Below are 25,651 nucleotides of genomic sequence, written 5' to 3'. Positions count from 1 at the left end.
GTTTCTGGCCATTTGAGAGTTCTTATGGATATGTGTGTTTCTTCAAAGCTATATTTTTTTGTTCTTATGAATAACTCATAAATCACTTTTCTTCAAAATCGTTAAGCGTTTTTGTAATCCGTTTGTACTTTTACGTTATTTATCACTATTAGAAAACAATATTAAGCATACGGAATCTAAAATGGACTATAAATACGTGACCCATTTGGTAAGAAAATAAATTTAACAAAAATTACAAAAATCCTTTAAAATACATAGACTTTGTTTGTGAAAACGCAAGAAAATTTAGATTTAGCTATAACTAGTGTTTCTACAACTTTTGATCATAAAAAGTTTCAAGCTTGATGATTAGAAATAAAGTTTGTTTTTAACAAGGTTTCGTAAGACATAAATATAAAGATAAAAAGTGTGGGTTTTTGATATATTACCTCAAAGATAGATATGTTTTTGTTGTTAGAAGTGTAAAACTAGAATAACATAATGATTTGGTGAGTAATTTTTGGTGGGATGATATGTGTGTTGTTGGTGAAACTAGAGAGAGAAAATTTGTGTGTTTGTTTTGGTGTTTTGTTTTGTGTGTTTCTTTTGTGAGGGTTAGGAGGGTATTTATAGGGTGAGATTTTGAGTGTTCTTGTGGTTTGAGTGTTCTAAACTAGATTTTTCCTTGTATAATATCACTAGCATTTCCTAAGTCCTATTTAATAATAATAAAAATAGTGGTGAATATATAATACATATTTTCAAAAATTATTTTTAGGACACTATACCATAATCGATGGACATATTCTAAGTGTTTCTCAATTTTTTTTTCCTTAGCGTTACACGGCCATTGTTAGCCTTATACGAATACTACAAATTGACTCCCACTGAATGACTAGCATAACTTGTCTACGACTACATGATTGTTTACCGAATTCGAACCTCGGGTGTTACACAAACGATAGTCGATACTGCTCAAGACAATAATGAGGTAGTAAGTGGTACTTTTCTTGTTAACTATAAGCTTGGTATTGTTCTTTTGATTCGGGTTCCAATAGGTTTTTTTTTATGTCTACTTTGTGTGCCCCTAAGCTCGATAAAGATAATACTCCCTTAGATTGCTCTATAGAAGTTGGAATTTCTAACGGTACTATTAGTGACATTCAAGAAGGATATGATGATTGCTCAATTCAGATAGAGGGGTCGTTTATTTCCAGTTCAGCTATTGCCTACAATTGTTACTAGGTTTGATTTGGTGATTGGCATGGACTAGTTATCTCAACATGATGCTAATATTTTATGTTCTCAAAAGATCGTGGGTTTCTCTACTCCGGATGGTGAAGTCATTTCGGCTTATGGATATAAGAAGAAAGGGAGATTAAAGATCATTAATATGATGAAGGCTCTCAAATGCATACGACATGATAAGAACCACTTCATTGTTTATGTTATTGATACACGAAAAGAGAAACCTTCCGTTTCTAATGTTGATGTGGTTTCTGAATTTTCTGATGTTTTTCTTGATGATCTTCTTGGTATTCCTCCCGACCGAGAGGTCACTTTTCATATTGATCTTGTATGCGGTGCTACTCCTGTTGCAAAAGCACCATATCGTTTGGCTCCTACAGAAATGAAAGAGCTAATGTCTCAGCTCCAAGAGCTACTTGATAAAGGTTTCATACGTCCAAGTTCCTCGCCTTGGGGAGCTCCGGTTCTCTTTGTCAAAAAGAAAGATGGTTCTATGCGTATGTGCATAGACTACCGTGAGCTATAAAGCGAATGGCTAAGAATAAGTATCCTTTCCCACGTATCAATGATCTCTTTGATCAGCTCCATGGTGCTTCTTACTTCTCAAAGATTGATTTGCGGTCCGGCTATCATCAATTAAAAGTCAAAAAGGAAGATGTGGCCAAGACAACTTTTCGTACACGTTATGGGCACTATGAGTTTCTTGTCATGCCTTTTGGGTTGACAAATGCTCCTGCCGCTTTCATGGATTGAATGAATCGGGTATGTCGCGCATTCTTAGATCATTTTCTGACTGTCTTCATTGGCGATATTGTTATCTATTCAAAGTCTAAAGCTGAGCACCGTGAGAACTTAAGAGCAGTTCTTGAGGTTCTTAGGGAGAAAAAGTTATATGCAAAGTTCTTAAAGTGTGAATTATGGCTTCGAGAAGTTCAGTTTCCCGGGCATCTCATCTCATCTGAAGGTATTAAAGTTGATCCCGCAAAGATTGAAGCTGTCTCCAAATGGGAACAGCCAAAGACACCCACGGAAATCAAGAGTTTTCTTGGTTTAGCGGGTTATTATCGAAGGTTTATACAAGATTTCTCTCGTATAGCTAAACCTATGACTGAATTGACAAAGAAAGGAGTGAAGTATGTGTGGACTGAAACTAAAAAAAAGGCCTTTCAAACGCTCAAGACAAAGTTATGTGAAGCTCCTGTCCTCGCCTTACCCAAAGGTACTGATGATCTTGGGTTGTGTTCTTATGCAAAGGGACAAAGTCATTGTTTATGCTTCACACCAGTTGAAGCCTCATGAAAGGAACTACCCGACACATGATTTAGAGTTAGCTGCTGTGGTGTTTGCATTATAACTATGGAGGCATTACTTATATGGTACTAAGTGTACATTATACACCGATCATAAAAGTTTGCAATATGTGTTTACCCAGAAAGATATGAATGTAAGACAACGGAGATATAGATGGAACTTATGAAAGATTCTGATTGTGAGATTAAGTATTATCCCGGTAAAGCTAATGTTGTTGCAGATGCACTAAGTCGAAAGGTGCAGATTTCTTCTAGCAAACTGATGAGTATGGTTGTCCAAGCTAAGTCAGGGTTACTTGACTGCATCAAGGAAGCCCAGGATAAGGCTCTTCTGAAAGAGAATGTTGACAAAATTGGTATTGGTAAGAAGAAGAAGCGCCTTGTTATGGAAATGAACAACCGTGGATTCCAGACCTTTAAAGGTCGAATTTAGGTACCATTGCTTGGTGGTAACCGAGAGTTGATTCTTGAAGAAGCCTATAGGTCAAGATATTCAGTTCAATCCGGTATTACAAAGATGTATGCAGATTTGAAGCCTATATATTGGTGGCCAAACATCAAGGGAGAAGTTGCTCATTTTGTTGAGAGGTGTTTGACTTGTGCACGTGCGAAAGCTGATCACAAAAAGCCATACGGTTTGTTACAGCAGTTGGAGATTCCGGAATGGAAATGAGATCATATTACCATGGATTTTGTAACTAAGCTACCTAGACACCAAGCGAAAATGACATGGTATGAATTAATGTGGATAGGTTGACGAAGAGTGCTCATTTCATAGAGACACGTCAAGATGTACCGTTGACCAAGATGGCGCAGTTGTACATAAAGAAAATCGTCTCAAAGCATAAAGTTCCTTCATCAATTGTTTCAGATCGAGACACGAAGTATGTATCCAGTTTTTGGAAAATTCTTCAGTGGGCATTAGGTACTAAAGTAAATTTGAACACCGCCTATCATCCTCAAATTGATGGGCAAAGTGAAAGAACAATTCAAACATTGGAGGATATGTTAAGGGCTTGTGTTTTTGAATATGGTGGTGCATGGGATGATCATTTGCGATTCATTGAGATTACTTACAATAATAGCTATGATGCAAGTATTGGTATGCCACAGTTTGAAATGCTTTATGGAAGAAGATGTCGGACTCCAAGTTCTTGGTTGAAGCCCGATGATCAGCAGTTTACGGGACCCAAAATTATTCAAATTACAGATGAAAAAGTCAATATTGCTAAAGAAGCTGCAAGAGAACGTAAGAAAGCTTATGCCGATAAGAAAATAAGATCGGTCGAGTTTAAAGTTTGTGACATGGTGATGCTGAAAGTTTTTCCATGGAAAGGTGTCATACGTTTTCGAAAGAAAGAAAAGCTAAGTCCTCGCTTCATTGGACCTTTCAAGATATTGAAGCGTATCAAAGATCTAGCTTATCAGTTAGAATTACCTCCAGAATGGGATGGAATTCACAACACATTTCATGTTTCATATTTGATGAAATACTTGGCAAAAGAGTCTAGTGTGATTCTTGTTGAAGATGTGAGTATTGATCCTAAGAAAAGGAATGGTTGATAAACCCATGACAATACTTGGAAGGAAGCAAAAGAAACTTCGTCGAAAGGTGATTGGCCTGGTGTTGATCAAATGGAATCACAATCTTGGTGAAAGTTTAACCTGGGAGACCTAGTCCGTGATGAAAGAGAAGTATCCTCATTTGTTCATTTCTGATGAGATTCCGAGGACGGAATCCTCTTAAGGGGGAGGTAATTGTAACATCCCAAACTTTTTAAATTTGACTTATTGACTTGACCGTTAGTCAACGTTAGGTTCGTTAAGTTTATGTGCCCTATATGAGATTATGTGATTAAATGCTTATGTGTTTAATATTAAATGATCAAGATATGTTAAATGAACCTAATTTAAGGTAAAGTATGAAAGTTAAGTGCTTGTTAGATCGTTAACACCCCCGGTAGGAAAGTTAACCTAAGAAAGTAACGTTTAGAAGTCAAGGGACTCAAATGGAACTTTAGGAGATGATGGCCAGGGGTTAAGTGGCAATTAAGAATACCTAATTTTCATTCTCCAGATCATACGTGTGTGAGAAAACCCTCAAGCCGCCCCCTTCCTTCCTTCAAAGCAAATCCCTTCCGAAATCTTCCATTTCTTGGTGTTTTGGGCAAGTTTTTTTAAGATTCTGGATCCTCTTGATCATCTACTAGGTGATTTCCCTTTGATTTGTGATCATATGAATCAATTGTATTGATCTTATTCCTGGTCTTAGGGTTTTGGGTAAAGATAATTACAATTCATTATCGATTTTGAGTCATTCGGGAGATCAATGGAGTGGGTAATGTTTGTAAATGGTTAAGGGATCAATTGATGGATTAAAGTCATCAATTATACCATAAAAGATGTTAATTTTATGTCTCCAGGTCGTTTTAAGGTGTTATGGTCATATAGATTTTGAATAGGTGTCCAAAAAGGCTTAAATCTAATCTGCACCACGATACCGCCGAGACCACACGAAGGTACCTTCGTGACCATTGTTTGGTGTTTTGGTTCTGGTCCACGATACTGCCGAGACCACACCAAGGTACCTTCGTGACCACTGTTTGGTCTTTTGGTTGGTGTGTTCTAGATCCCGATATCGACGAGACCACTATTGGTATATCATATATCAGAGTGTTCCAAAGTGTGTTTAAGTGTCAGGTTGACTTATGATTCTATTATACTTGTTCTAGGTTGTCGGGAACACTTAGCAAGCACTATAAGATATACGTAACTTGTTGGTAAGCTGTACCGAGGTAAGATAACATCTTTTGTCACCTGATAGTACAACAAAACCCGTTTTCATAAGTTAAACTTTCCGAATGTTTATGTATGCTTAAAAGTAATTTAAATGGTGATTATGGGAGGTTGTTATGGGACATGTGGCTTACCATTTATGTTGTATGGTTTGCATTTACAGGTTGCAAAGGTAGGATGTTTGTACTTATGAAATGAAATATTGATATGATAATGTTATAAGATTATGAAATGATGATGTGCTTATGTTGAGTCTCAATGATCTTTGTAAATTTGGTGATGACAAATCTGATATATAAACACTTAGTAATCTTTTGGTTCTTGTAATCTGATCTGGGTAAGACTAAGCTGACACAACTTGCGATCTGTAACTGACTCAAATCATGCTTCATATATTGTAATTGTTTATCTTATGGAAGCTAGTGTTGTTCAAGCTGCATCAAATGGTTATAGCATTCAGTCCAAATCAAAGAGGAGGATTGAAGATAGAAGATCAAGTTGTTGGTGGAAGATAGCTTGGGATTAGCAGTCAGCTTGTAAACACTTAGACAGATTTGCTCTTGGCAAACGAGCAATCTGTGTCTAAATAGTTAGTGAAGATTACAGCCTGGATTTATTGATAAGGATGTATGACATGACTAGGAAGGTTCCTAAAATCTGGGTTGGTGGTTTATTTACATATGCATGTCCATACTCTCATTGGACGATCAAAATGACATGCTGCAGGTTTTGGGGACCACAAGTACGATGAAGGCACGTTCCAATATTCCCTGATCATCCAACAGAAGAACAATACGTGGCTTATTTGGATACCAAGAGAGACTGAAGCTTTCGCCTATAAAAGCTACAATCCTTGAAGGCATATGCAGACATTTCCTTTGAATCATTCTTCACAAAAGTTCTCTTTGCTCTTATACACAGCCTCGTATGTGGGAAGTCAGCTTGGGCTGCTTCTCTTGTGAAAGAACTTATTTGATTGTTGTTTGTCAATTCATAGGGTTGTTTAGATGTTGTAGGTTATCTTGTTTCCGCAACAACCCTGTAATTCTTTGTATAGATTATTTCTTAATAAAGGATTACATTTGAAAAACACAATCTGTGCCTAAGAATGTTTATTTTTTGCTTTACTGTTTTATTAATTCTTATAACTCACATTGTTTAATATACTTAGTGGATCAATTAAAACCCTTTATAAGAGAAAGTATAGGAAAAACGAAATAGTTGTATTCACCCCCCCTCTATAACTACTTGTGTACATTATACCTTGGTATCTTGTTACACCTCTGGGACATAACAGCGTATGTTATATGTTTGTATGCATGGCTTGATCACCTAGTCACTAGACTTATGATTAGGATTGTCATGTTCATGTGCACGTCTAAGGGCCCTAAAGTAAAAGAAAGTTGTATGTGATTAACTTAGGTGAAAGTGTAGCCTAAGCTAATACAAAGTAAAGAAAGAAAGATGTGATTAGTTTAGGTGAAAGTGTAGCCTAATTTAATATAAATTTAATAAGTCTCGAGCAAAATTAAAGTCTTGTGTTAAGCTTAACCCATGCTAGTTCCTCAGAGCTAGGGCGTATGTGGTCACGTTGTTCGGGAATCATGATACCTTATCTTCGATCATGCAGTAACAAAAAAGAGGAGAGCTGCTTATTATCAACATAACAGCAACAGCAGCTCAAACTACACCAACACCACTTTTCTTTCGTTTTATTTATTTATTTTTAATCACTTATCAACACACACATTTAGAAAACCCATATCACTATCATCCATCACCACCACCATCTCTATCCTAAATCTAAACCCACCAATTTCCTTATCCTAAAATTAAAGAGTGACACTTTGATTGGAAGATTTGGGGCTTTTTGTTGGAAATGAAGATTGAAGATAGTTGCATTATCATCCATCCATCCATTGTTTTTTATTTGTGGGTTGTAAATTCTACTCTTATTTTCACTATTATAAACATGAATTGCTTATGTCTTTGTGTGTATTTGATTGTTTGTGTTAATGATATGGAGTAGTGATTCTTATATATTTGCTTAGACAATATAATGTTTTTCCCTTGATTGTTTATGGTTGATTGGTTGATAAACATTTATTTGTGGGTTTTGACTTTTTAAGATCAAACTTTGATTAATTGATAAATTTGATTAACATGACATGTATTAGTGTTTTGCAAATAACCGTTTGATCGAACTTGTATATGTTGGTGATTTTTCACCATGGTGTTTTTGAACGTAAAATCATATGTTGCCGTTGGAGTCATTTGGTCAAATAAGATTCGTAAATTAATAAGTTGTAATTGCATTAAAAGATGACCGTCTAAATGTTTTTATAATTTGTTAGCTCGGGTTGGGTACATAAAGGGACACCTACTTGTATTTTGATCCAAGCCTCTTGAGTTGTTTTTCATGCCAAACGGTGGGAATGGGAAATACTTGTGACCGCAATACTCATTTTTATCGTTTCAAGTTATTTTAATGTCTAAATCTTTTATCGTAGATGACCGTCTAGTTAATTGAGTTGGATATTTTGTCACGCCATTTCTCAAGCAAAAGTCAAGTCCCATAAACAAGTGTTTGTCAACCTGGTTTCATTGTCTATTTAAATCAACCACAAACATTGCACGATGGGGGAAAACATGTCTAAGTAAACATATATGTTGATATTTGATTACTTGTTTATTTGTTTACTTTAGTGGTAATTTTCATTTTATGTTTTCTTTTCGTAGTTTAAATATCAAATCTCAAAAATTATTTCTTTTCATTAACAAAGTGCACTTTAAAAGATTAAATAGTTCGTTTAAGTTTTCAATTCATCACCTCCTTATCGACACCCGAGTCATACTTTCCATATACCTGTGTATTTGGTCAATTGTTGACTTTCCTTCCATTCCTTTTCATTTTCCACCTCTTTTTATTGACCGCGGCCCGATGGAATCCCGATGACGTCTTTCGGGCACGCGTCATGAAATTTTTTTTTTTTAAATATATTTAAAAAAATAATAATAATAAATAAATAGATCATGGTTTTAATAAGTTTTTAGAGTTTGAATTTGGGGTGTTCATTAAATGAGTAATATTGGTTTAGCTTAGTCTTGGGTGTTGACCTTGACCAAGAAAAATCAACATTAGTTATTAAATGGCCATTCCCCATTTTTAAACTCAGCATTCTTTTGACATTAGTCAAATGTGGTCAATGATCCTATATTAGATACTAAACGTCATCATAGGTGATAATCGACTTTGAAAGCTCATATTCTATTATTTGTGGCTTTTCACTCCATAGTATACATGGCCTTTAGGACATAATGAACGTCCTGTAGGTTTGGTTATTCATAGTTATTAATCCTTAAATGAAAATTTTAAAATGTATACTCTTATTAGTAAATTAGTTGAGAGAAGGATATCCAAAATTAGTTCTACGTTACTTAGTTGAAGGCAAGTAACGTATGAGGGGACCTTGTGGCAACCCGACATTATTATATATCACTAATTCCAAGGTTGTCACAAGGAGTATTTTTGATCTTGCAATGCCCTACATTATATGCATATCTTTATATCAAAGGCGTTGTGAGATCTTCAAACACTTCAAAATTTGCAAATGTGACTCAAAAGGTGGCATTGAATTTTTGATTTTAACCTCAAAAGGTCTTTACTTGCTTTTCAATTAAATAAGATAGGATTAAGTTTGAATATGTTTTTCAATAAACTTGAGCTAATAAGGAGGTCTTCATTTAAGGCTTAGTAACTATTGATAGGCAAACCTAAGGGGCAAGTAATTATGTGTCTCGGCTTAAAAATGGTTTATATATTGGAGTGGAAAGTGTTTTCTAAAACCCGCCAAAGACAAAACACAAATGTAGGTATGGGTGGTTTAATGTCTTTTACTTGGACCATTGTTAAAATAATGCCACATTTGGAATGTTTAAGTTGTATTTTTGTATATAAATATATCCATTTACTTTGTTTAATAAAGTTAATGGTGCATCTAAGAAATACACCATTTGTTCATAATTAGCATCATAATTTTAGTGATCATATTATTTGAGCTTCATTGAAAGATCACAATTATCATTGTTTAGTGGCTTTATTTGCATATTTATAAAATGTGTGTGGTAATTCAAGACCCTTTTGGTAGAGTTTTTCACCATTTATCCATAACCCATTTTGTTTCATTTCATGCTTAAAAGTCACCTTTTATTCAAATCATTTTGAGAGTTTGCTTGAGGACAAACAAATGCTAAGTGTGGGATGTTGATATTAGCCAAATTATTCATGTTTTTGTTATACTTTTAATGGCTAATATTCTTTATTAGTTTGCACTTTAAGTCATTATCTATGTTAAATTGTTTTGGCATGTTGATGAGCTGAACCGTTAGAAAAAGGACCAGAATAGCTAGTGCAGATCTACCACCCGTTAGAAAAAGGACCAAGCTTGCAACAGATTCTGTTACAGTTTGTTAGTAAAATTCAAGGACCAACTAGGTGATGACACATGGCAAGTCTTTCTTATTCAAGTTCGTTGTTTCTGCTGCCATGGACCGAAAATGGGACTAGAAAGCAAAGTGTAGCACCCCGACTACGGCGGAAACACGAGATGCCACAGAACGACATGGTACAAAAGATTAAATGGAAAACATCATAATTAAAGTATTAAAATCATCCCAATCAAGAGGTTACATAGTTCAAATTACATTGTCGATAAACCATTACATAATCCAAATCCAAAATTTAAAAGATAATTGTTTGCATTACAAGCCATCAAGCAACAAACAAATGCAACATCCAGAGGCGGTCCATTAGCTAACTTACGGCTCTAAACCTAAAAAGCATGAAGAAAAAGAATGTCAACTACGAGAGTTAAGTGAGTTCATAGGTTTTTAACTAACAACATATAAGTATATATATCCATCATAATCAAAAATTTGAGAGTCACCAAAATTTCCATGTATACCTCCAATATACCATTTGAAAAGCGTATGTTCAACTTACTATAATCAACCATACTAAAATCATTATCATATAACCACAAGGGTATAATTCAATACAAATCTTGCACAAGCTGTCAATCAAGTGCCGTAATAATAATAATAATAATAATAATAATATAATAATAATAATAATAATAATAATAATAATAATAATAATGGGTCGTGCCATGGAGACGACCTAAGTAAGGTAGCTAGAACACCCGTGGTCGGACTGGAAGTGGAAGTTGTCACAAAGGCAACCAACCTTCCACCGTTACACTAATGGGTGGGTGGACGAAACTTAGTTGCGCAACTAACTAACTACAGGCCTCCATAATCGGAGTAAATAGTAGTGAACCGAAAAAAGCGGTTTGACAGAACTCCAGCTCATCATATAAATCATTTATCATAATGAACATACGAAACAATTTCATTTCATAATCATAATATCAAGAATCATTTCATATATATGTAATAATAAAAGCAATTTAGCTTATATATCATGCTTTTCACCCCGATAGTTAAAACACATAAAATAGTTTGAAAGGGGGCTATGACTCACTTGATTTGAGGGTGAAAGAGGGCTGATCAAAAGTGAAGTGCGCCTAGTGGTGTCGTCCCACAAGCAAGCCTAAACCATGATATTCAAAATATACACAACGTAAGTGTGTGTTACATGAACTAGTACACTAGATCATGAGACGTATGCTAGTACGCTTGCCTATCTTTGGTTGTTACTTAATTATGGAATCAAAGTGCATTATGATGTTCAAAATTTTTGGTTAAGTTAGAATTGGTGATAAGAGTAGTTCTCGTGTTATACGTTTTTGCGCGTTTATTGGAATTTCGGTAGTTTGACTTTGATACGCATGATTTCTTTTGTACACTTAGCTTGGTAATATTATTTGACATTAGTACTGTAATATTATGGATATTAAAATATATTTTCTGATTTATATTAATTTCCTTGATTTCTTATTATTTAATTAATTATTTATTCCATTTATTCATTAATTAATTAAATAATTCCTTATAATTATTTTTAAGTTCTTAAATTGCCTTTAAAATTCATGGATCATTATATTTTGGTTATCTACTGATTTTCAAGTTTTTAAATTTGTAATATTATGATTTATGTATCTATTTAAGCTTTATTATTAATTTATTTAATAATGGTGATTAATTAGTGATTTTAACTTAGTTATTCATTCTTGAAGCATATAAAACTTGGTTCTTTTCTTGTGATTATTTTTCTCCAGTATGTTTGAGATATTTTTATCATTGGTTATGTGAATTTGGCCAAGTCCATGATTTATATAATTTATTATTGATTTAGTTATCCTTTAAATCCCATTTAAATTCATTAAATCATAAAAACACTTGGAAATCACCACAAGAGTCTTAGTCCAAAAATTCCAGGCCTTTTAGGCAACTTCTATCAATATAAATTTGTATCAATTTAACCTCTCTTGTGTCTTGCTTAAATTGAGGACTTTTCGGTTAAAAATCGTTTACCGAAATAGTCATTTTAGCCTCATTTCTTAGGCTATTAAGGTACTTCAAAATGGATTTTCATTCTAAATTCAATATTCACAGTAAGTTCATCGTATTTTGGTGGTTCAAGTCGTGATGGTGGTGGTGGTGTGATATGTGCAATTTAGTGCTTTCGGTTAGTGATTATTTGACCCGAAAAGGCGAATTTTGAGCTTATTCTTGCCATGCATCAAATGACTTGAGTTTTATACTTTTAATATGTCATATTTCCAGTATGTTCATCATATTTTCATGGTCATAAAGTTATGGTGCATGTGTGTGCTCAAAATGCAATTTTACAAGCTTTCGGTTTACGATTTCAAGCATATTTTAACTTGTTTAGTTCCAAACTCATATTTTTGACATTATACTAATTTTTCCAGAATATTAAAAATAATATTAACATATTTTTCACTTATGACAAGCCTAGCTTCATCTTATAATCCAACAACAAATCCAACCTTCTTAAATCTAGCATGCATGTACTTAAATCAACACTTTTTAACATAAATCGTTATCCATCAAAAATCCATCAACATAAAAATATATTTTTATGAAATATTCCAGAAATGTATGCATAAATATTTTATAAAATATGTTCATCTTTTTATATAAGAAGTTACTTTACAAACTATCAACACATATCTACCTTTTTTATGCTAACTTTTATAGATCTAACTTTTTAACAACAAAATCCATATTTTTATAAAATTTCCAGAAATATAATCTTTATGATATATATAAATATCACCATTTTTCAAAGGAAAAATCACATCAAGAACTATTAAACATATATCCACACTTTTGGGTCTTAACTAGTTGAATCATTGGATTTTTCTTCATAGATCTAACATGAGAAGAAAGATCCTATCAACTTTGCCCTCATTAAGTGTATATTTGAAATAAAACATAAAGAAAACATACTCTTTTTATGAAACCTTTTTAATATGAACATAAACAAGATTAAACAAGTAAAGAGATGAAGATATATACCCTTGAAGAACAAGTTTTTGTTGAAGAAAAAGTGCAGATTTTCGTGACCCAAAAAGCCTCCACTAACCCTTATTTCAACCTCAAAACAACCCTTAAACCTTAGCCTAATCAAACCCTTGCTTCACCTAACTTAAACCCTTATTATTAACAAGTGTTTAGATGGATTTTAGCTTTGTTTCACCCTTGTTCTTGGCTGGCCGAAATGAAGAAAGAAAGAGGGAGAAAAAGAGTTTTTCTTGAGAGAATAATGACTAGTGTGTGAAGGGTATGTGAAGAGTGTATTTTGTGTGAGTTTCAAGAGAGACTTTAGTGTAATGTGAATTTGAAATTGTGGGTGTGTGAGGGGTAAAAGGGGCCAGCCATAAGGAGTGGGAAAAGGAAAGACACACGTTTTTTTTTTTATAAAATTTTGTTGTATAAGTATAAGTGTAGGTATATGTTAAGTATGGATTTAATTTGTAAGTGTTTTGTTAGTAAAATGTAAGTAATTGGTTGTTTTAGTTAGGAATATATTCATGTATGTATAAGTCATGTATATATACATGTATGGATATATTTTTATATTTTTAGTTGGTTACATAAGCCATTGGTTGTAAACTTGTATTTATTTTTAAGCATATATACTTACTTATTAAGGTTCGACGCGTTTACGCACATATAACTTCCAATTATATTTTTAGTTGGAAATTTTATTTATCATGATCATATTTACTTGATTTGGTTTAGTTTTTGATTTGTTGGATATTTCATAGGAATTTTTGATTGGTGTCTCAACTTGTGAGACTTACGTTATTATTATTGTCACCCGCTTGATCATCTCTAAAATTTTTGTGCTAAGGTATTTTATTAAATTTGATTTAGAACTAAATAATAGCTTAAGATTGTTAATTAGGGGCATTATTCACTAGCTTCTCATAAAACTAAGGCTCACGGGATCACAATTAACACAACTAGCACTTATATAATATTATAAAAATGAGGGTTGTTACACAAAGCACTCTTATTGCATTATTCATGCGGGTCCCACCACTAAAGAACATAGAATTAATTAGCTAAGCTAATCAAGAAATGACATGTGGCGGAAAAGCAAAAAAAAGCTTAACACATTTATTTTGAGGGTCTTTCTTTTCAGCCAGTAACAAAAAGCAGAGGGGCTAAATCGGACAATTAGAAAATTTAGTTTGGGGATACCTTATATTCGATCAGGCAGTAACAAAAAAGAGGAGAGCTGCTTATTATCAACATAAAAGCAGCAGCAGCTTAAGCTACACCAACACCACTTTTCTTTCTTTTTCTTTATTTTTTTTTAATCACTTATCAACACACACATTTAGAAAACCCATATCACTATCATCCATCACCATCACCATCTCTATCCCAAATCTAAACCCACCATTTTCCTTATCCTAAAATTAAAGAGTGACACTTTGATTGGAAGATTTGGGGCTTTTTGTTGGAATTGAAGATTGACGATAGTTGCATTATCATCCATCCATCCATTGTTTTCTATTTGTGGGTTGTAAATTTTACTCTTGATTTCACTATTATAAACATGAGTTGCATATGTCTATGCGTGTATTTGATTGTTTGTGTTAATGATATGGAGTAGTGATTCTTATATGTTTGCTTAGACAATATAATATTTTTCCCTTTATTGTTTATGGTTAATTGGTTGATAAACATTTATTTGTGGATTTTGACTTTTTAGGATCAAACTTTGATTAATTAATAAATTTTGTTAACATGACATGTATTAGTGGTTTGCAAATAACCGTTTGATTGAACTTGTATATGTTGGTGATTTTTCACATCGTGGTTATGAATGTAAAATCATATGTTGCCTTTGGAGTCATTTGGTCAAATAAGATTCGTAAATTAATAAGTTTTAATTGCATTAAAAGATGACCATCTAAATGTTTTTATAATTTGTTAGCTCGGATTGGGTAGATAAAGGGACACCTACTTGTATTTTGATCGAGCCTCTTGAGTTATTTTTCATGCCAAACGGTGGGAATGGGGAATACTTGTGACCGCAATACTCATTTTTATCGTTTCAAGTGATTTTAATGTCTAAATCTTTTATCGTAGATGACCGTCTAGTTAATTGAGTTGGATATTTTGTCACGCCATTTCTCAAGCAAAAGTCAAGTCCCATAAACAAGTGTTTGTCAACCCGGTTTCATTGTCTATTTAAATCAACCACGAACATTGCACGATGGGGGAAAACATGTCTAAGTAAACATATATGTTGATATTTGATCGCTTGTTTATTTGTTTACTTTAGTTGTAATTTTCATTTTTATGTTTTCTTTTCGTAGTTTAAATATCAAATCTCAAAAATCATTTCTTTTCATTAACAAAGTGCATTTTAAAAGATTAAATAGTTCGTTTAAGTTTTCAATTCACCACCTCCTTGTCGACTCCCGAGTCATACTTGCCATATACTTGTGTATTTGGTCAATTATTGACTTTCCGTCCATTCCTTTCCATTTTCCACCTCTTTTTATTGACCGTGGTCCGTTGGATTCCCGACGACGTCTTTCGGAGCTATGGCGTATGTGGTCACATGGTTTGGGAATCATGATACCTCCCGTGGCATAGTTATGCTTGATTATTCCGGGTGGAGTAACTAACCACCATTGCATAAAGGCATAAACGGTTTATTTAGTTGAAAATGACTTTGTCTTTCCTTAACGACGCCTATGGACCACCTTATGGTTTACTTATCATGTCGGGTGTGAGGACTCCATGTAAGGTCTTATGGCCGCCTACACACAACCCCACATCCTTAAGATAAGTGGCTTATGTCACTTAGCCTACGTCTAGGCATGAAATAAAGTAAAGAAAAGAAAAAAAGTAGGCATATTATGTATAAAATGATCCTAATGTGATATGACTATGTGTGCAATGATTTATATGTATGTGATATTAACATTAAAAGATGATTTTGTTAATATATTATGAAATGGCAAATGTTCTCAAATTCATATTATCTTACTTAGCTAACTTGTTAGCTAACACTTGTTCTTTTAAAAATGTTGTGCCTTTAGGATAAGCAAGCTTGAGCTAGGAAAGGATTAACTCAGCGAGATGGGTAGAAGTAATAAAGAAGATTTAGCATTAGACGTTGAATGCTTAGACTTCACCTTATAGCCTTGTGTCTTGGCTACTTTTATTCATGATTTATGAACATGTAATAATGATAGCATTCATGTTGGTGCCATAACTTGGATTTCATTTATATTATTTTGATGATGCACATTAGTAACACCATTTTATAAAGGTACCATCCGGTTACGGGTGAGACAGTTTTAAAGTGATCCTTTTCCGTGACCTTTTAACCGCCGTTTGGCAAAGTTTTTGAAAATCCAAGTTTTTAAATGACGGGTGTTACAGTTTAATTATGAGATTATGTAATGTGTAGGGTATGTCGATGAACTGCGTAAAGTAGTTTATCAGACTTTGGAGAATGTGGCAATTAGGATATAAAAAAAAAGAGCCTCGCTAAATATAGCTTTATAGTTGTGTAGAAGCAATTTCTGAGAGGCTTTTATTGTCTGTCGCAATACAATTCTAGAGGCTGGTCGTGATGAAGAGAAGGCTTCATCAAGGTCGTGATGACGTCAACACGAAGTCACTAGTTCGTGTGAAGGAGCTTATAGCCCACGAACGAGATTGAAGTCCAGCCCGTGTAGCAGCCTATATATAGAACACCTAGGTCTAGGGTTTCGATTGATGATTTTAGTTGCAACAGATTTTGTCCAACGGATCGGTGTAGAGATCTATACACCGTGTCCACCATGTAATTCATTATTATTGTCGTCTCCTTGATTGTAATCCGTAATCATTGAGATGTTTTCAATACAGATTTATCATTGTATTGTAATCGAGATGACTGATTAATAAAGGAATTCGTTTTATATCTCTGGTTCTTTGTTCAATTCGTGATTATATGTTCATAATTTTACAAAAACCTCAAAGACAAATCTAAGTGGATTCCGCACACTTAGATGTTGTTAGATCGTGATTTAATCGGTCCAAACCGCACTTTCAACATGGTATCAGAGCAGGGAAGACGTTTTGAGTCTTCAATCGTGATCTGTATTGAGGATTTTCTGTCGAATTCGTGTGTATATTCATGAAGATGAAGAAATTCATGTAACTTCGTGCTTACGTCAGCACGAAGAGGATTTAGCCTCGTGCTTACGTCAGCACGAAGTGGCTATTATTTGCATGATATTTCGTTTGACTTCGTGCTTACATCAGCACGAAATGGATCAAGTTCACAACCACGAGTTCATGGACAAGATATCATGAATCTGATTAAGTTCGTGTATACGTCAACACGAGGAGGTTTTCCTTCGTGCTGACGTCATCACGAAGATAGTCACAAATATATCAAGTTCGTGCTTACGTCATGCCTTAGTACCTAACTACTTCGCGCTGACATCAAGCTGAAGATGATATATATCGATCTGAAACAAGTTCGTGTTTGCATTATCACGAAGATGTCTACTTCCTTGTTTGGTAACATTCGAAAAACTTTTGGCGGGAAAAATAATTTTTGCCCATGATCTTAAAATGGCATGATTCATGGAGATTTGAAGTTTGGTAGCATTCGAAAAATTTTTGGTCCGTTTTTGTGCGTTTTCGGCACGTTTTGGATGAAAATTTTCGACAATTATCAAAATTTTCCCACGGCCTTATTAATAAAAATTTACATGAATATCAACATTTCATGTAAATGTGTTTTCCCATGAAAATTTGGAGGGAAAATGGGTATACCTTGTTTGGCATAGACCTTTAACCGTCGTGAGCTCTAAGCATTTTGAGGAACCTCAAGAATGAGAGATACCGTAACCTATTATAGCCTGATTTTTAGAGTATTTGTAGAGAAAAAGGGGGAATAAAAATTTCAGAATGTTCTTTGGTTTTCTCAGCAAAACTCTAATATACTCGAGACGAAGTGGTGATCAAAGTGTTATTCTGTTAAAATTAACAATTGACGGCGTTTACACTTTTAAAATGCTTGAGTAATGAAGATCATAGTGTTTTCAGTCTTGATTGACACTGTTCAACAAATGATCTTCTATATAGCAGTTATGGAAACTTTTGTCAAAATATTGGAGCAATGAAGTTGATCACTTGTGGTTCAAGTACATGCAGATTGTACCTTAGTGAGATCTCAGATTGGAAAAGACTCCGGGTGATTGATAAAATTGTAAAGATACGAGACATAGTTAAAACTTTGTTGAAGTATTGAAATGATGAAGCTGGTTTTTTGTTGTTTGAGTATTTGAAGATTGAACCTATCTATGTTCCATGATGTAAGGATAATAATCAGGCGATATATAAGTTTCATTGCGAGATTAAGATCTTTATGTGATTAGCGGTTTATATAACTGAAGGGGAGATCCGATAAGAAAGACTTCAGGTTATTGGTAGAGTTGTGGAGATACAAAACGGAGTTTGATGCTGCTATAGTTGAGACAGGGTCTATGGTATTACATTTTGTGATGCAGGTTGTAGAGTTTCTTATCTTTGTGATAGCTAGTTGATTTGATACTGATTGTTGGAAATTCAATTTCTCTATTATATGCCGATTAGACAAAGAGAGCGACGATCCTAAGTGAAAGGTGGCAATGCTTAATTCGGAGGTGGTTAACAGTTGAGGGGGAGAACTACAATGAGATGTGTTGGGTTGATTGGTTGTCATAGAGGGACAGGGACTTTGTAGTTTGAAGATTAGGATGCGATGTCCGAAGATCGAGTTTCAACAAGAACACTCGATATCATCAGTTAAGGGAGAGCCAGTGGATTCAGGTTTTTCGGTAGCTATTGATTATCGAAGTTCATCTAGAATTGATTGCAACGGAAAAGGGGAAGTCTGTAGAAGCAATTTCTGAGAGGCTTTTGTTGTCCGTCGCAATGCAATTCTATAGGCCGATTATGAAGAAGAAAAGATGTCTTCAAGGTCGTGATGACGTCATCATCACTTTGTGATGACGTCAACCGAGGTTAGTAGTTCGTGTAAGGGAGTTCAAGGCCTACGAACGAGATAGAAGCCCAGCCCATGTAGCAGCCTATATATACTAGAATTAGGTTATGTAAGGTGCCCTATTGTTGCGGCTACCTCATCATATAATTCTACCATGTAGGCATGATTCGAGGTATCATCAGATTGTGTATCCCATTGATAAGTACCATCTGGATTTTGAACAACAGAAGCTTTTGACTCCGAAAATGGTGACGAAACTGGCTGTTGTGTAGTAGCAGGATATGTAATCATTGCTTGCGTCTTATGATTACTCAGAGTAATACCGCCTTGATTGTAATTTTGACGACCAACAACGGTATTATCAATCCTATAGGTCGTTGACACTCTCTTGCAAAATGACCAAATCCATCGCAGTTATAACATTTCACCTTGGATTTATCAAAGCCTTTAGTGCCATTACCTATAGGTCTCCCAGTTCTCTGAGTGAATCTTCTGACCTTAATAGTAAGCATAGCTAGCTGCCATTGTAGATCTATTTCTTCCAAATCATCGGGATCTATTTGATTGTAATCCTCATCAATTACTGTAGGATCAGTAATCTTTCCTCCAATAAATGCTTCATGAGCATTACAAAAGGCTGAGTAAACACTCATTCTTCCTTCTGCAGAACTCATACTCATTGGCATAGAATGAAAAGATTGTACATTGCTCTTGACATTCGAATGTGTATTGTCATAAGCAACATATCCAGCAATACCTTCAACATCTACTATTGGTGTAGCTTCTGCACCACTTAGAAATGCATTGTTTCCTGAGCTGGAACTTGCTAAATGAACAGACTTAGCATGATATAAGGATGGATCTTGTGTAAAATCCGAGTGAGTATCTTTAATCCTTCTCTTCATGTCTCTGTCCTTTAGCTTGGAGACTACCTTTTCAAAGTCCTATGTACTGTATTCCTGATCATCTTGAAGTTGATGAACATAATCAGTCCATGTCTTAGGCAGTGAATCCAAAAACTTATCAACTAGCTTAGTTTGAGGATAAACAACTTCAAAGTACGACAACTCAGTGGTCAAATGACTGAATCGAATAATAATCTCGTCAAGAGATTCTCCTTTCAGTCCATTAAAGGCTTCATACTGGCGCTTCAGAAGCTTGATACGATTCTTCTTCAAAGTTACATCGCCCTCACAATATCTTTCAAGAGCATCCCATAAATCCTTTGAACTAGTGTATTTTTTGAACAGATTTACACTATCTTGAGGCAAGGCCATAGTAAGAGTGGACAATGCCTGTCCCTCAACAGCGTATCTTTTACGTTCTTCAATAGGCATATCAACATAAGTATACATACCGATCACTCCATTCTTCTCATATGAAGGCCAATCAAAACCTTGAGTTATCACAAGCTACATTTCCATGTCAGTGTCAAAACGTCTCTTCCACATCCAATAATTTTCCATACGGAAAAGCTTTGGAAGTGTATTGCCCCGACCAACCTCATGATCGTGCATAATCATCTGGCTGATAAGTAGGGCATTGGGTGAGTTTGCGGCAGCTGGTAAAGTCGTCATTTCGAATCCTTTGAATTCAAATAAAACGAAATACTACTTAGTTCGTGTGGCACGAAGGACACATGGCACGAAGTACACGTGGCACAAAGCACGAAGTCACGTGGCATGAAACACGAAGTCACGTGGCACGAAGCTGTATGACTTCCATCAAGTACACATCGCACGAAGCACAAAGAATTCGTGGCACGAAGTATACGAAACACTAGTCACGACCTAAGTCACGAAGAGTGGTTCGCGCTGACGTGGCACGAAGTTAACACGAAGTTAACAGATGACGTGAACACGAAGTAGCATGTAGAAAAGCACGAAAATGCAAATTAACACGAATTTCGAACGAAATTGCAATCAATAGCTAATCAAACGATCTTAAACCTTCTGGTAATCAACCTTAGGGCTATGATACCACTTGTAAGGTGCCCTATTGTTGCGTGGATCGTAATAAGACGCGATTCGTTATGTCAAGAGTGCAGAATCCTCTTGAGATAACTAGATTGCTATTGCCTTTGTTGATTAATAAGCAATTAACCAACCCAAGGAGATGCACAAAGCTTGTGGTTTGTGTAGGAGATCACACGAAGGAACAAAAAACCTTGACTCGTAAATTCATGAAGAATTCGAAAACAATTAACAAGGATTCACTAAGATTCAAAACGATTAACCTAATTCCGTAGATTAGGTCTTGTATTTATACTAGTTGATATTGGGTTGTGTGGGCTTCGGCCTTAATCACTTAATTAAGCCCGGATTAACAATTAGTCAATTCACCTCGTGCTGACATCAGCATGAGGGTAATCCTTCATGCTGATGACGTCAGCACGAGGGACGTGCCTTTGACTCTTTGTTTTGCTTCGTTTGGCTCGTACATAACATCCAATCATCGTTTAAGTGTTTTATGACACTTATAAACCTTGATTCTATGTTCTTGTACCTGCAAAACAATATATAACACACAAACACAATATAAAACACAAACAGATATAACAATGAAGTTCAAATGTAATCATTAAATATCAACACAAGTTCTTATTTAAATGATTACAAACAAGTTCCTAAAAGATAAACGATAATCAAATCTATGTTGCGATTGTCACAACGAATCTGCATCTACAGGTTATAATTTACGTTTGAGGGTTTGAGTCTAGACAGAAATCGTCCATAGTGCACGGGGTAGAGATCTATACCCCATGCCAGTCAGATGTATACTGATTTGGTGTAATATCTATATGATTAATGATATTCACGAGTTTTACATCTGTTCTTATCTCTTATTCTTCATGTAATTCGTGTTTATATGTCCATTAATTATACAGCAACCTCAAAGTCGATTACAATCGAATTCCGCACGTCTGTAGTCGAACTGGTCATGATTTGAACAGTCCGACGTGTTTCAACAAGTTGTCTTAAAAGTGTATAAAAGAGATATACATATATGATAAAATTCAGGGGATAAGTTCTTGTTATACGTCATCTAAAACTCTCATTAGTGTATTTAACATTTCAAAAAAAAACAACTTACTTTTTATTTCTTTATTCTTTAACAAACTTTTTCATATAGTAAATCATATTATTAATTATGTGATTTTTTGTCTGATAAGTGTTAGACCCTGAGTTCGAATCTATATCTTCTAGTTATCCCTGGCCAAAGGCTGGTATAACACTAGTTATACATAATAATAAAAACGGAAGTACGGGGTTGTGTGCTGGGTTTTTTAATTATTTTTACCGCAATTTAAACAGTATAAATAACACGTTTAGCAAATAAATACAACCCTTTTGAATTGGAAGAGATGGTAATTGTCGTTTCCTTTCCCAGACTCTACTCGGGTTCGATTCCGTTCCCCCTTTCTTTAAGATTTTTTTTTATTCTTTCCATACATTTTATAATTCATTTATATCACACAGATAATTTTTCTTTATTATTTTTCAAGTTATTTTCTAAAACCAACATTTAATTTCTATTTATCATATTTTTAAATATACTAACTTATATAAGTGCTTATTTATGATTGTGATTGCTTCACATAAGTTTAATTTTTTTAGTACAGAAAATTATTTTTGACATCAATATTTTTTTTAATATTCATTTTATGTATATTAATTTGATAAATTTCATATTTATCATTGTAAGTAGTTATTCCTGTCTACGTTTTTTAAACCTTTTATTAATAAATAAATGTTTTTAAGTGGTAAGAGATCCATTTATGCGTGGATAAATGGTTTTTTAAGTTAATTTTTAATAATGACATATTTTTTCTAATATTGTTTAACTATAATGATTTGTAAAACTTCAAATATAGTATTGTTATGTGCTTACTTTTATCTATATTTTAATATAAATTTCATTTGGGTAGCAAAAATGGTCTTACAAAAAACTATTTATTATTGACTTTGTAAACTTATTACATTGTCTAGGTGTTTTTTTATTAATTAAAAAACCTCATGATTATTTGCTATAAACCAAAATCTAAACATAATCCTGCAAAAAATAAACGTAACGTTTCCCGGGTCAATGCCCGGATAACATATCCCGTTTTCATGAAAAACGGATTTGAGGTTGAAACCCACTTAATTTCTATATCAAAAACATAGATGAAGATGATAATTTCAGTTTTGAAAGGAAAGAGAAGAACATAGCCGGTTTATATATATAATATATGTATAGTGTAACATCCGTGAATTTTGACCCTTTGACTTCTATAAAAAAATGCTTATTAAATTGAATTAATGATGTATTTAGCTCCTTTGAGATTAAATGATGGGCAGAACGCTTAACGGGTCACTTGACCACTCGTTGGACGATATGATTTTAGACAACAAAAGGGCAACGATTTATTTGAGCTAGTAATGTGTGAAGTGGGTCAACCCATGATCCAACCCCACCCCCCTTATCCTCACCTCCAACCTCCACCACCCCTTTCATTTCCCCATCTCCTTCTCTCTCTATCTTTCTCTCAAGAACACACACACACAATCTCACTCTCTCTCTAAATTCTCTTCACCAATTAGTGTATCTCAAGCTAGATTAATGCAAGATTAAGTTTCATCATCATCTCATCTTCATCATTTCAAAAATTCAAGTTTTGAAGTCGAAGGATTCTCCCATTCGGGTCAAATTCGGGTTTGAGCACGAGGTGAAGGTTTTGGTAAGTCAAATTCATCCCATAATTATCATTTCATGTTTATTTACATGTTTCTAGTTGAATGCAAGCGAATTCGGGTCACAAATCAGGCAAAATCGAATTAGGGTTCAAATAGGGTTTGAAATGGGTCAAAATGGATTTAGCAAGGATTTGATGTTATGAATCGAAACTAAGATATGGGTTATGTTTATATATGTGTTTTTATGCTTAAAAACGAGTTGGAAAGGTCCTTGGGTCGATCTTGGGTCAAAAATGGGGTTTTGGGATGTTTTGGATTGTTTTTGGCCATGTTTCTGCTGCAGATTGGGCTCATTGCGGCGCAGTGGGAGGTGCCAGACCCCACTGCGGCGCAGTGAAAACTTGCTGAACCGAAAATTCTTCGTCAACTTCAAACGCTTATAACTTTTGATCCGTAAGTCCAATCGAGTCATATGACCTATCGTTGGAATCGTATAAGAGTCTACTTTCTTGTAGTAACATTCATTTTTCATGAATCTTCATCCATTTTTAAAAATGTCGAGTCAAATGTGTCTTGTTCTTACGCGGGAAAGCGGTTAGACGTCTAAGAGTTGTGACTCGACCTTAATCTTACTAAACCAAATTTTTTAGGACTATAGAGTTGACTTTGATGATAATATGATATTTATTGCTAGGTTGCGGACTCGTAGCGGTTGTTGAGCATTTATAACTCTTTATTAACTTGTTATCGTAGCTTGGAAGCCAAGGTGAGTTCCGTAGTTCCCTACTCGCTTGAGATTCGGGTTGGAAAGTGCACCCATACATGTTTATTGTTTGATTGATTTATTGATGGTTTGATGGTTCTAATTTATCTATTTGCACTAGTTATGATTAAATAGTGTGTGTTGAATGTTGATTGAATTATGGATTGATCGATGGATTGTTTGATGAATTGATTGATTGATTATGCATATGATTGGATTATAGTAGTTATTAGGATAGTTGTGCATACATGGATGTCGATTATACTTTCAAAGAGTTTGGTATGTGGTGGGAAGGCTGCGGGTGACCCTATATATAAGCATCGAGAACTCGTTGGAAGTAGAATCCTCCTAAGTGTATGTACGCATGGTTTCGGTTGGTTGGATTGATGGATGATTATTGATGGAATTGTGATAGAGGCAACACACTTAAGCTTCGATATGGATATTGGCTAGTTTGTGGGACTTTGTGGTAAACCAAGGTTTGGGGCGGTTTGGGGAAATGCATTTGGGATGCATTGGTTGGTTTTTGATGGTTCTAAAGGCAGGTTGTTGAACCGTAAGGCCACGAATGGTTCTAAAGGCAGGTTTTTGAACCGTAAGGCCACTCTACGAGTACTTGGGACATTGGCATGCATATCATACGCATTCGACATTGGCATGCATATCATACGCATTATGACATTGACATGCATACGATTTCTACTTGGCATTGGCATTATATATGTTTACTATTACACGCTTGTTTATATTGTGAAATTTTGATGGATTGTTAGTGTGGCACGTGAAGGCTACCGGTATGCTTGATCTTCCTTATATGTATTGTGATTATTGGCGATGGCTTCATGTGATCCATCACTACGAACTCACCAACATAGTTTTGACTTTGTTTAGTGCACTTTTCAGGTATTCATGTGAAGTTGGAGTATTGATTAGCTACTTGTCGTTTCTACTAGAGCTTGGATTGGGACACCCATGGATCCGTGATCCGTTGTCCATTTAGGTTTATGTTTTTGGTACCTATGAAATTAGTTGTAATGACCCGTTTTATTTCTCATTCATGACTACTTGTTTACTTTGTATCTTGTACCTTAAACTTTGGCTTAGATTCACCGAATCCTTTATTTTCATGTAGTTATGTTCTACGATAATTCCACTGTGTGCTATATAATTTCCGTAATATTTTGAGCCCTAGCTCGGGGTGTTACATATAGTTTTCGTGATTTTGTGATAAAAAACATTTAAACATATAGGTCTATGCATAGCTTACCCAAAACTAATAAAAAAAAAGTGAAGAAACTTGATGATAATTAATGGTGGTGATATTGTAGACCGAAATTAGAGAGAAAGAAGGGAGGGGGCGGCCATGGAGAGGAGA

At 34.6% G+C, this 25,651-nt stretch overlaps 2 protein-coding genes and 2 long non-coding RNA genes across 4 annotated transcripts; 3 read left to right on the top strand and 1 right to left on the bottom strand.

Moving 5' to 3' along the window:
* Positions 1–1,980: 1,980 nt before the first annotated feature.
* On the top strand, positions 1,981–2,526 carry LOC122601198 (uncharacterized mitochondrial protein AtMg00860-like). The gene has a single exon (XM_043773962.1). The coding sequence runs from the start codon at positions 1,981–1,983 to the stop codon at positions 2,524–2,526; it is 546 nt and encodes a 181-aa protein (XP_043629897.1).
* Positions 2,527–2,691: 165 nt separating this feature from the next.
* Positions 2,692–3,210, top strand: LOC122601197. Its single transcript, XM_043773960.1, has 2 exons — positions 2,692–2,959; positions 3,065–3,210. Exons 1-2 carry the CDS (start codon positions 2,692–2,694, stop codon positions 3,208–3,210), a joined length of 414 nt encoding a protein of 137 aa, XP_043629895.1.
* Positions 3,211–9,956: 6,746 nt separating this feature from the next.
* On the bottom strand, positions 9,957–10,914 carry LOC122598857. Its single transcript, XR_006323762.1, has 2 exons — positions 10,876–10,914; positions 9,957–10,165 (listed from the first exon to the last, which is right to left on the bottom strand). It is a non-coding gene; the product is annotated as an uncharacterized LOC122598857 (long non-coding RNA).
* A 12,526-nt stretch (positions 10,915–23,440) lies between these two features.
* Positions 23,441–25,223, top strand: LOC122599154. The gene is made up of 3 exons (XR_006323878.1): positions 23,441–23,557; positions 24,208–24,279; positions 25,180–25,223. It is a non-coding gene; the product is annotated as an uncharacterized LOC122599154 (long non-coding RNA).
* Positions 25,224–25,651: the final 428 nt, after the last annotated feature.

This window comes from Erigeron canadensis, chromosome 5, assembly GCF_010389155.1.
Source record: "Erigeron canadensis isolate Cc75 chromosome 5, C_canadensis_v1, whole genome shotgun sequence".
Taxonomy (NCBI): Eukaryota; Viridiplantae; Streptophyta; class Magnoliopsida; order Asterales; family Asteraceae; genus Erigeron; species Erigeron canadensis.
The sequence above is the reverse complement of the archived record's forward strand: the minus strand, read 5'-3'. Positions and strand labels throughout refer to the sequence as shown.

What these genes read in the sequence shown, in the direction of transcription:
- LOC122601198 (XM_043773962.1), top strand. Translation starts at nt 1,981, where the DNA reads ATGAATCGGGTATGTCGCGCATTCTTAGATCATTTTCTGACTGTCTTC.
- LOC122601197 (XM_043773960.1), top strand. Translation starts at nt 2,692, where the DNA reads ATGGAACTTATGAAAGATTCTGATTGTGAGATTAAGTATTATCCCGGT. An exon ending in TGGATTCCAGACCTTTAAAG is followed by an intron (nt 2,960 to 3,064) that starts GTCGAATTTAGG and finishes AGATGTATGCAG; the next exon opens with ATTTGAAGCCTATATATTGG.